This window comes from Arachis ipaensis, chromosome B08 (assembly GCF_000816755.2).
Source record: "Arachis ipaensis cultivar K30076 chromosome B08, Araip1.1, whole genome shotgun sequence".
NCBI lineage: Eukaryota > Viridiplantae > Streptophyta > Magnoliopsida > Fabales > Fabaceae > Arachis > Arachis ipaensis.
The window spans coordinates 98,209,748-98,222,092 of record NC_029792.2 but is presented as its reverse complement, the minus strand read 5'-3'; the positions used below and the strand labels follow the sequence as shown (position 1 = coordinate 98,222,092).

Here is a 12,345-nt window from a genome sequence, read left to right as displayed (position 1 = left end):
TATTATTTAAGAAAAGTATGTTTAATATTATTTTAAGAGTAAACATATTTAAAAGAATAGAAAAAATGGATCTCATTGATATTTTTTTAATAAAAATAAGCTTTTAAAAATATTTTTGTGTTTTGCGGATATATCCGATATCCGATCCGATCCGATCCGCAAATGTGCGAATCGGATCCTACCTTAAAAGCTGCGAATATTGGATCCGATCTGATCCGATGATTTTAGTGCGGATCAGATTGAAATTTTGGCCATATCCGATCCGATCCGATCCGCGTGCAGCCCTAGTTTTCACGTGCCTTATTTGCGAAAATGCAATATTCTACTTTTGTTTTTCTTATCCACAGAATCACAACTAAATACACAAAATGGTATATTTTTTATATCCGTGTTTAAAGGGTAAATAATGAATTTTTTATATAAAAGAAGTCGATTGAAACACCAACTTTAGTTGCAAAATCAACATTTGGATATTATGGATAAGATACTGCCAAAGTATTTATCAAATCTTCTTAATTCTATCGGGTAGGAGTGACAAACAAAAAAGTCTATTTTGCTCTGCTACTGAGGCGGTCCTAAATTTTGGATATTTAATTTTGGGATACCCTGTCTTCAGAGTATGCTAAGGCTATAGAAGTTGATGAAAAGCCAAGAAAACTAAAGAAGCTAACGAGTAAGAAAACTGGTGTAATACACATTATTATCACAGAAAGCAAAGGACACAAAAGAGGCTATTAATTAAGTTTTAATATTGTTTTTTAAATTTTAGTAGGAGCATTGGATTATATTAGGCATATGAACATATTGTAAAAGCAATTATGTGAATGAAATTAGGATTGGCTGGTTTTGCTGAACATTGTATTGTTAAACATCTTTATTTTTAAATAAAATATTGTGATGGGTTTAGTGAATGATATATTGGCTAATTTACTTGAAATTAGACAAGTATATGATTGTGCAAAATTTTGTCTGAATTGAATGAAATTAGATTGGCTGTTTTGGAGATTCATGCTTGCACAAATAAATTGAATGAAAGGACTGCAAGATAAGTGTGTCCATGCATGCTTTTTGCAAAATAAATTCAACTACATTGGATATTAATTCTTATTGCTAATAAATAAATTCAGTGTAACAGGACATTATTGTAGCTAATTAATTCTTATTGCTAATGCATTAGATCAGAGGAAGCTATGCTCAGAACAAAGTACATCAGCATCATACAATTTTATTGCCAATACATAAAATCATAAATTCACAAAGCGTTAAACTAGATGGCTGCAAAATAGTGTAACATGGTAGGAAACTATGAGATTGACATATTGAGTACTTCAACATTATAAATTCGCAAATAACAGTAAGTTTCACCTAATAATAACAGCTTGGACATGCTTAACAAGTTATAAAATGTTTCAAAAGTTCCTAATAATTAAGTTCCAAAAGTTTCTGGTCTGAATTGTTCACAATCAACTTTCAGACCGTTAACAACAAACTCCTCTTTGAAACCAACAAATGCTTCAGTTTCTTCCTCAGTCCACATGCGTTTGTCCATTCTCACCTAACAAGAAGTGTAACATGAATAACTTGTAAAATTCAATAACATCAATACCAAAATAAATAAGTTTCAATACAATTAACAACTTGTACTATCATCTATAGCTACTAATGCTTCTACTTCTACTTCTAATGCAATAACAATAACAAATAACATGCCCTTGAGTACCACTCCCCCCACAACTATATTAAAATCAAGATGATGCTGTATGGCTCAGAAAATCAAGCTTCAACTCACAACTAAAATCCAAGTGTTAGGAATTTCAAGTGTGAATTGTGAATAGAAAATGTCTCATGAAAAAAAAACACAGCACCCTCATTCCTTAAAACAAGATACTGATGTTTCAATCATGTATCCTCAGAAAATCAAGCTTCAACTCACAGCTTAAAACCAAGTGTTAGGAATTTTGAGTGTGAACTGTGAACAGAAAATGGCACTCATTAAAAAAACAGTACCCTTAATTCCTTAAAACAAGACATTGATGTTTTTAAAATAAAATAGAATTAAACATCAATTATGAAAGAAAGTAACATAGTATGTGTAGCAATCATTTTGATGAATTATTCCTAGCAACAGCAAAGCACATCAAAACAAATTTGTCCTGTATCAACAATGAAATAAATTTGGATCATCAATGCATTTTAAATTCGTTTCCATCACTGCATCTCACTCTTTGGTAACAAATTGATATCATTTTGAAGTTATAACAAATCCAGAATGAGTAACACCGAAAAATATAATGAATCACAAAATTGAATACCGAAACACACTCTACATACAAGTAAATAAACAAACCGATAGTAAAAATTAGGAACAGGATAAACTTGAACAGAGAAGCAGAATTTTTCAAATACAAATTCATATAACTGCATACAAAATTCAGGAAAAACAGCAACAAAAACAAAAACACCAAGAGAAGACAAGCTGCAAAAGAGCACTCATATACCTGGGGAGAAGAGAACCCATTAATGACAACAAAAACACGAACAGAGAAGAGAAGAGAAGACAAGACAAGCTAACAAAGGGGAATGCAGAGGATAACACGTACTGAAAAACGACACGAACACAGTGGCTACGAAGATGAATGTGTGACGGAGACTAGCTTAGCTCACGCTGGGTCCGACGACGGTGACGCGGTGGTGGTACTGGCGGTGGCGACAGGGGCTTGGCTTCAACTAGGACTCTTCGATGGTGAACTGCGTTTGAGAAGAGAAGGAGAAGAGAAGAACTGAGGAAGCCGTAATTAGAAATAGCACAGGGTAATCTTGGAATTATCAATTTGGTTTGAGGGTATTTTTGGAAGAAATTATTAGTTAAATTTCAGTTTCCGTCTCCAAAAATTTCAGTCTCTTGTGTCCCTACTTTCTGGGGGTACTACTGAAGGGACTAAAATTTTGTTTTCCGAGATTAGTTCTAACCTCGGCCCAACAAACATAATACAGAGTCTCATTTTCTTAGTCTCGGTACTTTGAAACAAATGCTACCTAATAGTGAGACTAAAGCACATGATGTCAAGGTATGGGATTGATAATAAGAAAGGAACAATAGGTTGACGGCTTTTCCTAACAATAATTTTATAAACGCAAGTGTAATTTAGGAAAAGACTAAAACACGATTAGAAAACGATACTATATATATGAATGAAAAAAGATTATGTGAAAGATATATCTGCAAGAAGATTTTAAGTTCACGGTGAAGATTCGGATGAGTTCTAAAAATAGTTTAAAGGAGCACTAGCAATTTAATGAGACTTTAGAACCGCAGGAGGTAATTAATCACTGCCAGGCATATAAAAGAAAGCATTCTATCAGAAATAAAATGTATTAGATTAATTCATTAGGAACTCAATTTTAAGGCATATGAAAGGTAAATGAAATAACATAAGAGAATGTAGGCTCACTCTTCTATCTGACAATAAAGAAAGCATCATCTCCACTCCTTTCCCTAAATAACACATTGACGTCTCCATTCCCTTACCAAATAAGGACACAACAGAAAATTAAAAATGAATACATGACAATTCTTTAAAAAAAATTGAAGTTGCAAACAACAAAAACATCAAAGACCTTTCTAAGCACAACACAACAAATGAGTTACACTGACACACTCAAGCCAATTTGTGAAATTAATTAATTTTTTTCCCTTCCATTTTGGAACTAGAATCTCAAAACATAAACATAAATAAAAGGAAGAATCATAATTTTACGTCCAATTTATTCCCTTCAATCAACAATGTCATCTTAAAAGAAAAAAACATAAATAATAATCTTGAGGCAAACAATAATATCAAGATCCAAAGAAAAAGTCTCATTTTCGTTTACCCTCCAATAAACAACTCCATCTAAAACGTAACCTAATGATCCTAATAGCAAATAAAATGGCGCACATTCAAATCACACACCACACACTGAAGCCAAAATTGTACAAATAATTAAACTGAAATAAATTTTTGAAAATACAAGAAAAGAATTGACATGATCTTTTATTCATCTTCTTTTAGGCCATCTAATTCCACACAACTCAGATTCAATGAACTTAAAGAGAATCCAAGAGTTTTAAGTTTAAACCTTTTCCTGCGCGCAAACGGTTGAGGCTATCCTGCCCTTCGCAACCAGAGGGTGACCGAGACTAGGGTGCTGCAAGTGTGCTGCAGCTGCCTGATTGTCATATGCAATGCTTGATTGATGTATTCCAAATGAGGGGCCATAGCGCGCACGCCATGGGAGTACACAAGTGCAGGTTGCTGCACCCCTTAGGTAGAAACCCTCCACCTCCACCTCTGTCGTAAATCGTAATACATAAACGGTGAGTGAGATGGACCATGGGGTTTGGATGAGTGAGGAGTAGTGGAAGAGATGAAAACGCTTGTTGTTGTGGGAAACAGAATGGTTGTTGTCGTTGTTGAGGTAAGGAGTAACGAGGGTGTGGATTGGGAAGTTGAGATGTAAGTTTTTTATGCAATTACGGTGGCGGTGGCGGTGGCGGTGGCGACGGCTGCTGCTTAGGTTGCAAACAGTGGAGTTCGAGGGACATGGTATATTGGTGTGTGTGTTTTCTTATTTAAATTTTTTTTTCTTGGGGGGAGGGGGGATTATGAGATTTCTGAAGGGCGTTGGAATGAAAAGGAAAAGGGGTTGTGTTAATTCCAATTTTAACCCTTAAGTTAACCTAGCCCTCTTGGCCTCTTCTGCCCTCTCTCCTTCCTCGGTCCCTCTTCTTCCTTTCCCTCTCTGTTGCTCCTCCCTCCCTTCCTCCGTCACTGCCCTCTTCCTCCACCACTGCCGCCATCCTAACCTCCTCCTCCACCTCTGCTGCCTCTGCCTCCCTCTCACCTCCACCTGTCTCCTCTGCTTCTGCTTCTGTCACTTGCTCCCTCCTCCGTCCGCATCTGCCAGCCTCCACTACTCCTCTGTCTCTTCCCCTACGTCTCCAACCTCTTCTCTTTGCCGCCGTTGCCTTCCGTAGATTCGCGTGGTGCTCCGTTGCGTCTTTGCCTCCCGCCGCCGAGATCTGCTCCGCCCCGCCGTAGATCTATCATTCTCTTCCCTTTCTGTTTTTGTTCTTTTTTACCAAAAAATAAAATGAATTGGTGATTGTGGGCTTGGTGGCTGTAGTGGTGGTGGTGGTGGCAGCGGCGAAGGTGGTGGCGGCGATGATGATCGTGGTAGAGGATGATGATGAATCTGTGTTTTTCTTCTTAATTTAATTTTAGAGGGGTAATTTAGACTCTCTAGAGTTTTGTTGTGTAGCAAATTTGAGGAGGACTTAGTGATGGAGGACATAGGGTTGTTTAAGCAAGGTTGGCAATGGCTTCGTTTGCAGAAGGACGCGTGCTGGCGTGTTAGGACTGCGGTGACTTGTGGCAGAGACAAGACTGCTATTTTTGTCGAGCGGCATTGGCCTTTGGTGTGCAGTGGATGCTCCAGATTTTGGAGCTTATTTAAATTATCATTGATATTTTGGAAAGACTCTGCCCTTAGGGGGTTTCAGTCGTTTGTTAAGTTCGGATCGGTGATTCTTCTGCTTATAATGTGGAGCTGCTTCCTTAGTTTGACTTCGATGCATTGCTTAGTTTATGTTCTTATTAGTATGGTATGTGTTCATCTCAACTTATTTATATCACTTTTGCTTGCAGTTCTGGGCCATGATTGTGTTTGTCGTTAATTTGTTTGTTTGTTTGGTTCTTTATGTTTTAAGCTGTTCTGTGAATAGTTATTGTTATCTACTTAAATTTGTAGCAGTTTTAGTATAGTTATGAAGTGACAGTCATCTTATCATTCAGTGCTGTGAGGGCTTTTATAATGCGTTACTATTATAATCCTGATACATGAAGAAAGTACTAATTGATAAGTAAATGCAACTAATTTTTAGAACCTAAAATGCATTTAATACTTTATTCATTTAGTGATAACTCATGGAACATTATTGGAGGATTTAAGATTAATGTATTGCCTTATTAGTCATTTTAAACATTAGCTGGGTACCTCAAATGCAATATTCGATTTCAATAGTTATAGATGTTGAAGTGTTAAACATATATGAATGTTGTAGTTAAGCCTACAAGAATGGTGCTAATTTTATTATACCTTGTCTTTTATAATTTTGGAGTATGTTATAACACTTAGGGTGGTGTGCAAAATGTGCACTTGACAATGGTTTCCAGCAAAGTTACTTACCTTTGGGTCTTCGTGCCTGTCTAGATGTCAATGCCATTATATTTAAAATTTATTTGATGCCATTGGCTTTAATATCTCTGTCATGAAACCCCTCATTCCAAAAGTTTAAGCTAATAAAAGGAGACACGAGAATGGTTATTTCTAACATGTCCCCTCTTTCAAAAACTTCTTTTAGGCTTCGACACGTGAATTGTGCATAGACCTTTTTCTTTTCTTAGTCCTTTTTATGCTAAATTTCTTTCTTTGGGGGGTAATAAAGATCTATGAAGAGATGAGATGCTTGCAGCACGAGGAGAACGACTCAAAATCGTTGAGATTTGAGAAGAATTGAAAAGCCTCATTCAGATAAGGTGTGCCCGATCCTATGACACTTAGTTGGAACAATTATTCATTGTGTCTACTTCACCAGGTCGAACAACTTATCCATCTTGGCTATTGCGATGCAAATTGGCCCACTGACCTAGATGATCATCGATCAATCTCTGGTGGCTGGGTTTTCTTTGGCAAAATTCTCCTATCTTGGTGTTCAAGAAAACAGGAAGCAGTAGCGCACTCTATTATTGAGGCAAAGTATCGAAGCCTTGCATTGGTTACTACGGAAAGCATTTGGCTTCAATTGCTCCTCATTGAATTTGGCGTGTATTGTCCAACACCTATAGTGTAGTGTGAAAATCTTAGTGCAGTCCACCTATCTAAGAATATAGTCTTGGATGCTCACACCAAGTATATAGAGCTAATATGCACGTTCTTTTTTATAAGAGTCATTTCAAGACAACTCAGGACAACTCAAAGTGCAACATCTCCCAGCTCAAACTCATGTCGTTGATGGACTCACGCAGCTGCTACCCGTCACTGCATTTAATTCATTTCGAGACAAACATCATGTGGTAGATGTGCACTCTACCCCATGGGTTTGAGGGGGGCTGTGAAGAGATGCGATGCATGCAGCACGTGTAGAATGAGTCAGAAGCTTCGAGAAGAGTTGAGAAGTTTCATTTAGTTAAGGTTGCAAGAAATTCAGTTAGAGGAGAGAGAGAAAGTTAGCTATAGTTTGAATCATGCATAGCACTATAAATAGCTTGTGATGAGTTTGATTCAGTTAATGAAGTTAAATATAGCTTTCAAGTTATTAGAAATAATCTTATTTTTTCCTCTCTCTCTCTCTCTCTCTCTCCTGTAAGCTTTCAACGAGAACAAACACCTACTCTACATCACTCTCTGTTTATCAATGATGAATGTCCATTTTAATAGAATCAAACTCTAGGCTTTTTGGTCATAGAAGTTCTAATACCATGTTATGAAATCATTTGTTCCAAAAGCTTAAGCTGATAGGAATTATTATTATTATTATTATTATTTTGTTTAATTGCTTTGCTATGGATTAACTTCTATTTATTCATAAGTTAACCTAGTTTGAGTTAAAACTAAAAAACCTATGTAATTCTTTAACTTATGTTTTTATATGAACTAGATTAGTTGGCCTAACTAACAAATGCCCATTGGTGGCATTACCTTTTCCTAATAAATTGTTGTCTATCTTCCCAAGTTCATGGTTTCAAGTACTGTACTATTTATTCTTTTCTTGGATCAGACAGAAAGAGTTACTATGTTAGATATGGAGAATTGGAGATTGTGAAGTTTACTAATGTCTTAAGTAGCTACCACAATATTCACTCATTGTTATATTCATTTTCGTGATTACCAACTCTTGCACCCTTAAATTTGAGTGCATTATATAACCATATTAGTGTACAAACAAATGGCTTTGCATTGTAAACGGGAATTACACTCTTCAGCTTCTCGGTTTCTTCTGGTAATTGTACATTGCTTTACTTCTTGCTTAAGAGGTAGGCTACACTGCAGTGATGATTGTATTGATATTGAATTACATGAATGTAAACCTATTTTCATATGCATGCTTTCTGTTTGCTTTAGTATATTTGTTACAAATGATTTTGCACAGGGAACTTTTGTACATTGTTTATCATAGTTCAGTTGAATTTCTCAGGGTGTTGCTGGAGTTGCTGTTCAATACTTGGGCTATACTCCCGGGCTTTTTATCGTAGGCCTCTTTGCCATCCTTATTTTGTGGATGTATGCTAACATCTGGATAACAGGAACATTACTTGTAGTTGGAGGTATGATTTTCTTGTGTTGGTTTCTGATGTGTTGTACTTTTATCATGCATAAAAGAGGATTTTAGGCATGCTACATGGTTCCTACTTCTATATTGTATTTGTAGTGCATGTATACTTGTTATTTGTATACTAATTTCAAGGCTTGTTTTCCAATTTTGCTGTCTCTACACAGTTGTATTACTTGTTGACATTTCCTCTGTTTGCATGTCTGTTTTTGGTTATCTTTGGCATCAATTGTAGTTCAGTTGTTCTTCTATGATGAACTTTTACTTTTGTTGACCTGATTGGATATTTTCTCCTTTAATCCTGAAATTGTTTTAATTATACATATGCAGGTTATTTATTCTCCCTAAATCATGCACGTTTGGTGGTATTAATTGGAGCTATATATGCTCTATATAGTGTTCAAGTTCGAGTGGGATGGTTGGGTGTTTTTCTCTCAATAAACCTTGCCTTCCTCTCTAATGACATGTTGAATTTTTTGCTCCAATGGTTTGATAATCTGAGTGAAAGTTCACATACTGAAGAGCAGAAGCAATCAGAAACAGTTGTGGAAGATGACTTCTCTGAAGAGTGTGAATACTCTATTCCTACAGAGGAATCCGAGGATTTGCATTCATGTAAATCATCAAGTAAACCTGCTATTACCGCAGCAGTTGTTGATAAGCAGAAAGAGCTTTCAACTAACAAAGTTGCCAAAGAGCAAACAGTAAGCTCAGCTGATGAAATGAAAAGGATATTGAAGAGTTTGGATCATTATGAAGCCCTTGGATTCCCCCGGCATAAGAAGATTGACGGAGCGATTCTGAAAAAGGAATACCGGAGAAAGGTATCTGTGTAGTATTTGTTATCCTTTCTCTATTTTACTTGTCAATATATTAAATGAGAGTATAAGACTTCGGATGCGTTTGAATATTAGCAAGATATGATGCATGTGGAATTGGAATCACAATTTGGCTTAAGTTCTGTTATGTTTACTACGTTACAAATATTTCTGATTTGTTAATTGGAATATTCCATTTCACTTTTATGTTTTCAATGACATAGGCTATGCTTGTGCACCCTGATAAAAATATGGGTAGTCCATTGGCAAGTGAATCGTTTAAGAAGCTTCAATGCGCATATGAGGTAAGTTCAGGGTTCCTTCTCCTCTTAGATAGATGATCAAATAATGCATGTTTGATATAAAACGTAAATGATTTCCATCAAAGTGGTTTCTCCAATTAACTATTTATATGAACCTTTCAGGTTCTTTCTGATACTGTGAAGAAGAGAGACTATGATGAGCAATTGAGAAAAGAAGAATCCATGGCAAAAAGTGTCTGCCAGAAGTCTCATGGTAGTTCACACCAGGTAAATCGGATGTTGATCAAATGACTTACAGATACTTTCTATTGAAAAAAAAAATAGAATTTGATGTATTGCACTTGAATTCTGTGTATATTTAGTCTTAAAATCTTATTAGTTGTTAGCTTTGGTTGTGGAAATCAGGAATGTTTGGTAGATTTATTTATTTATTATTTGTGTATTTCGTTTAATAAAAAACAATTCAGGGACATTGAATACGAATGCTGAGAACTTTTTTATTAGTTTGTCAATTAGTATTATGAACAGTTTGTCAAGCTGCTCCTTTATTTATTCCGATATAGTACACTTACATTCATAAGATTCATAGATCCCAGTAAAAATGAATTCCTCTCTTAGGTTACAGACAGCACAACCAAAGAAAATTGGATATCATTATCATATAGTCTGGTGGGTTAAAGAAGTGCTGCTGTATACAATTGAGAAACAGATGTCTCCAAGTCGAATCATATAAATTTATAATGTCTGTTATTACTAATAGCGTAAGTGGATTTGTATTATTATGAAAAACTCACCTGTCTCGTATAGCACGCTTTTAGAACAAAACCAATTCAATTGATCATACAAGCTCCAGAGTTGTTTAGCTATAATGATGTTATATGTATTCTTGACAGGATAATTCTGATTATCGCTCTGAAGAATCCAGACGTATACAGTGCACCAAATGTGGGAATTCACATATTTGGGTATGCACCAGCAGGAGTAAAGCCAAAGCAAGATGGTGTCAGGTTTGATTTTTCCCCCTTCTACATCCTTATACGTTATAGTGCTTGGCTCTGATTTTTACTACTTCATTGGAGCCAGGATTGTTGCCAGTTTCACCAAGCCAAGGATGGAGATGGATGGGTTGAATATAAAGGGTCTTTGGTATTTGACAGGGCTCAAAAGGTAGTTCCTTAAAGCTGATAGTTTGATCCTCTTCATTTTATACTGCCACAACATTGCGTTTAGTTTCTAAGTTTGGTTGTCTTTGTAGATGGAGATTCCACGTGCTTTTGTGTGTGCGGAGAGCAAAATTTTTGATGTGTCAGAATGGGCTATATGTCAGGTCTGTCTACTTTTACCAAATATTTACCGATGTCAAGTAGTGCGTCTTTACCTGTTTTGGTGCTTTATCTGAAGTTGCTAGAATAGAGAGGAAATAAAAACAATACGGCAATGGAATTGATGGAATTTGTACTTGTATGGTTTGCTTGGCTGGACAATACTGTTGAGTGACAATCATTGAATGAGCTAATAGGAGATTGAACCGACAAATCGAATGTGAATGGGGATGGCTACCATTTACAGTCCATCTTTTTGTAAAATATTTTTGTAGGATTTGTGTCGTTTCAATTCAATGATTGTGTGATAATATAGTCTTGCACAAAGAAACTTCTGTGTGTTCCACTTGATTGGATTTGCATTGATATAACATTTTGGTTATTGTTATTTTTTTAGCAATGGAAGTACACGTCATCTGAGGAAGAGTGTAACATGTGAATTCCCTCGTGTTAAAATTGAAACAATATGTACAAATTTTCTACATGGTGTCCACCTGTCCGCTAGGCTTAAAAGAAAACCAAAAGAAAAAAAAGGGTTGAAAAGGGACCTTGAGACGGATATTTGTTTTCAACACCACTCAATATACCTTACATCTTATTCATTTTATGCAGGGAATGGCTTGTAGGCCCAACACTCATCGGCCGAGCTTCCATGTAAACATGGTTGGCCTGGAGAAAAGCCAACGCAGCAACTCAAGCAGATTCCCATGGGACTTGGATGCTGAGATGATGACAGATGAAGACGAAGAGGCATTTGACCTGTGGCTTCAGCAAGCTCTAGCATCCGGTCTCTTCTGTGAAACCTCCAAGCGCAGGAAGAGTTGGAGTCCGTTCAAGTTGCCTCAGAAGAAGGGGAAAAAGCAATGGCGAAGAACATCTTGCTGATGCTGCAAACACATCCTGCAAGGGAACTCAATAGGCTTTTGTTGCCTATCCCCAAGGGAATTGATGCGGTTGACAACACTCAGTAAAGACCATGGTGCCTTGTTGAAGATTGATGATAGCCTTTGGTTAGAATTGTCAGGGTCAGGGTTGAGAACCACACAACTCAAATCCCTGTATACTAAGGGTACATTAAAAAGGTGGGGTTGACCATGGTTTCTTTGGTGGTTTCCCTCTTTTGTTGATCTGGTCCTTCATGTGTTGCAAAACAGCTTAATGTTGTGCCTTGTTCCATTATGGTTTTGGAAGATGTGGTCTTAAGAGGGTAACCAGGGACCTAACTTTTCGGTCCTTTTTGTACATACATGTTAATAAAAAATTTCACATTTGACTCTTGACCAGCATTCATATTTTAGTTATAACCTGTAATGACTAATGAGTTATGAAGCATCAACTAACCAATCACTCTTTAATTATTGACTATTACTTTTTTTCTGTATTCACATTAGGGAGATAAGATTTCTATTTGTTATTTTCAGATGAATATTTACAATTTTTGTAAAGTATTGTGGGAGATAAATTATTGCACATGCATTTAATGCATACAAAAGAAATTTGGATTATTACTGTTAAACAGTTTTGAATTGTGATAAGATGATACATGTTTGAATTTCATACTGGATTTTTTA

At 36.2% G+C, this 12,345-nt stretch overlaps 1 protein-coding gene across 1 annotated transcript; it reads left to right on the top strand.

Annotated features, from left to right (window-relative positions):
- LOC107612885 lies at positions 4,608–12,129 on the top strand. Its single transcript, XM_016314659.2, has 9 exons — positions 4,608–5,644; positions 8,237–8,366; positions 8,702–9,195; positions 9,414–9,494; positions 9,615–9,719; positions 10,346–10,459; positions 10,536–10,619; positions 10,708–10,779; positions 11,387–12,129. The coding sequence occupies exons 1-9, from the start codon at positions 5,324–5,326 to the stop codon at positions 11,657–11,659; spliced, it is 1,674 nt and encodes a 557-aa protein (XP_016170145.1). The 5' UTR covers positions 4,608–5,323; the 3' UTR covers positions 11,660–12,129.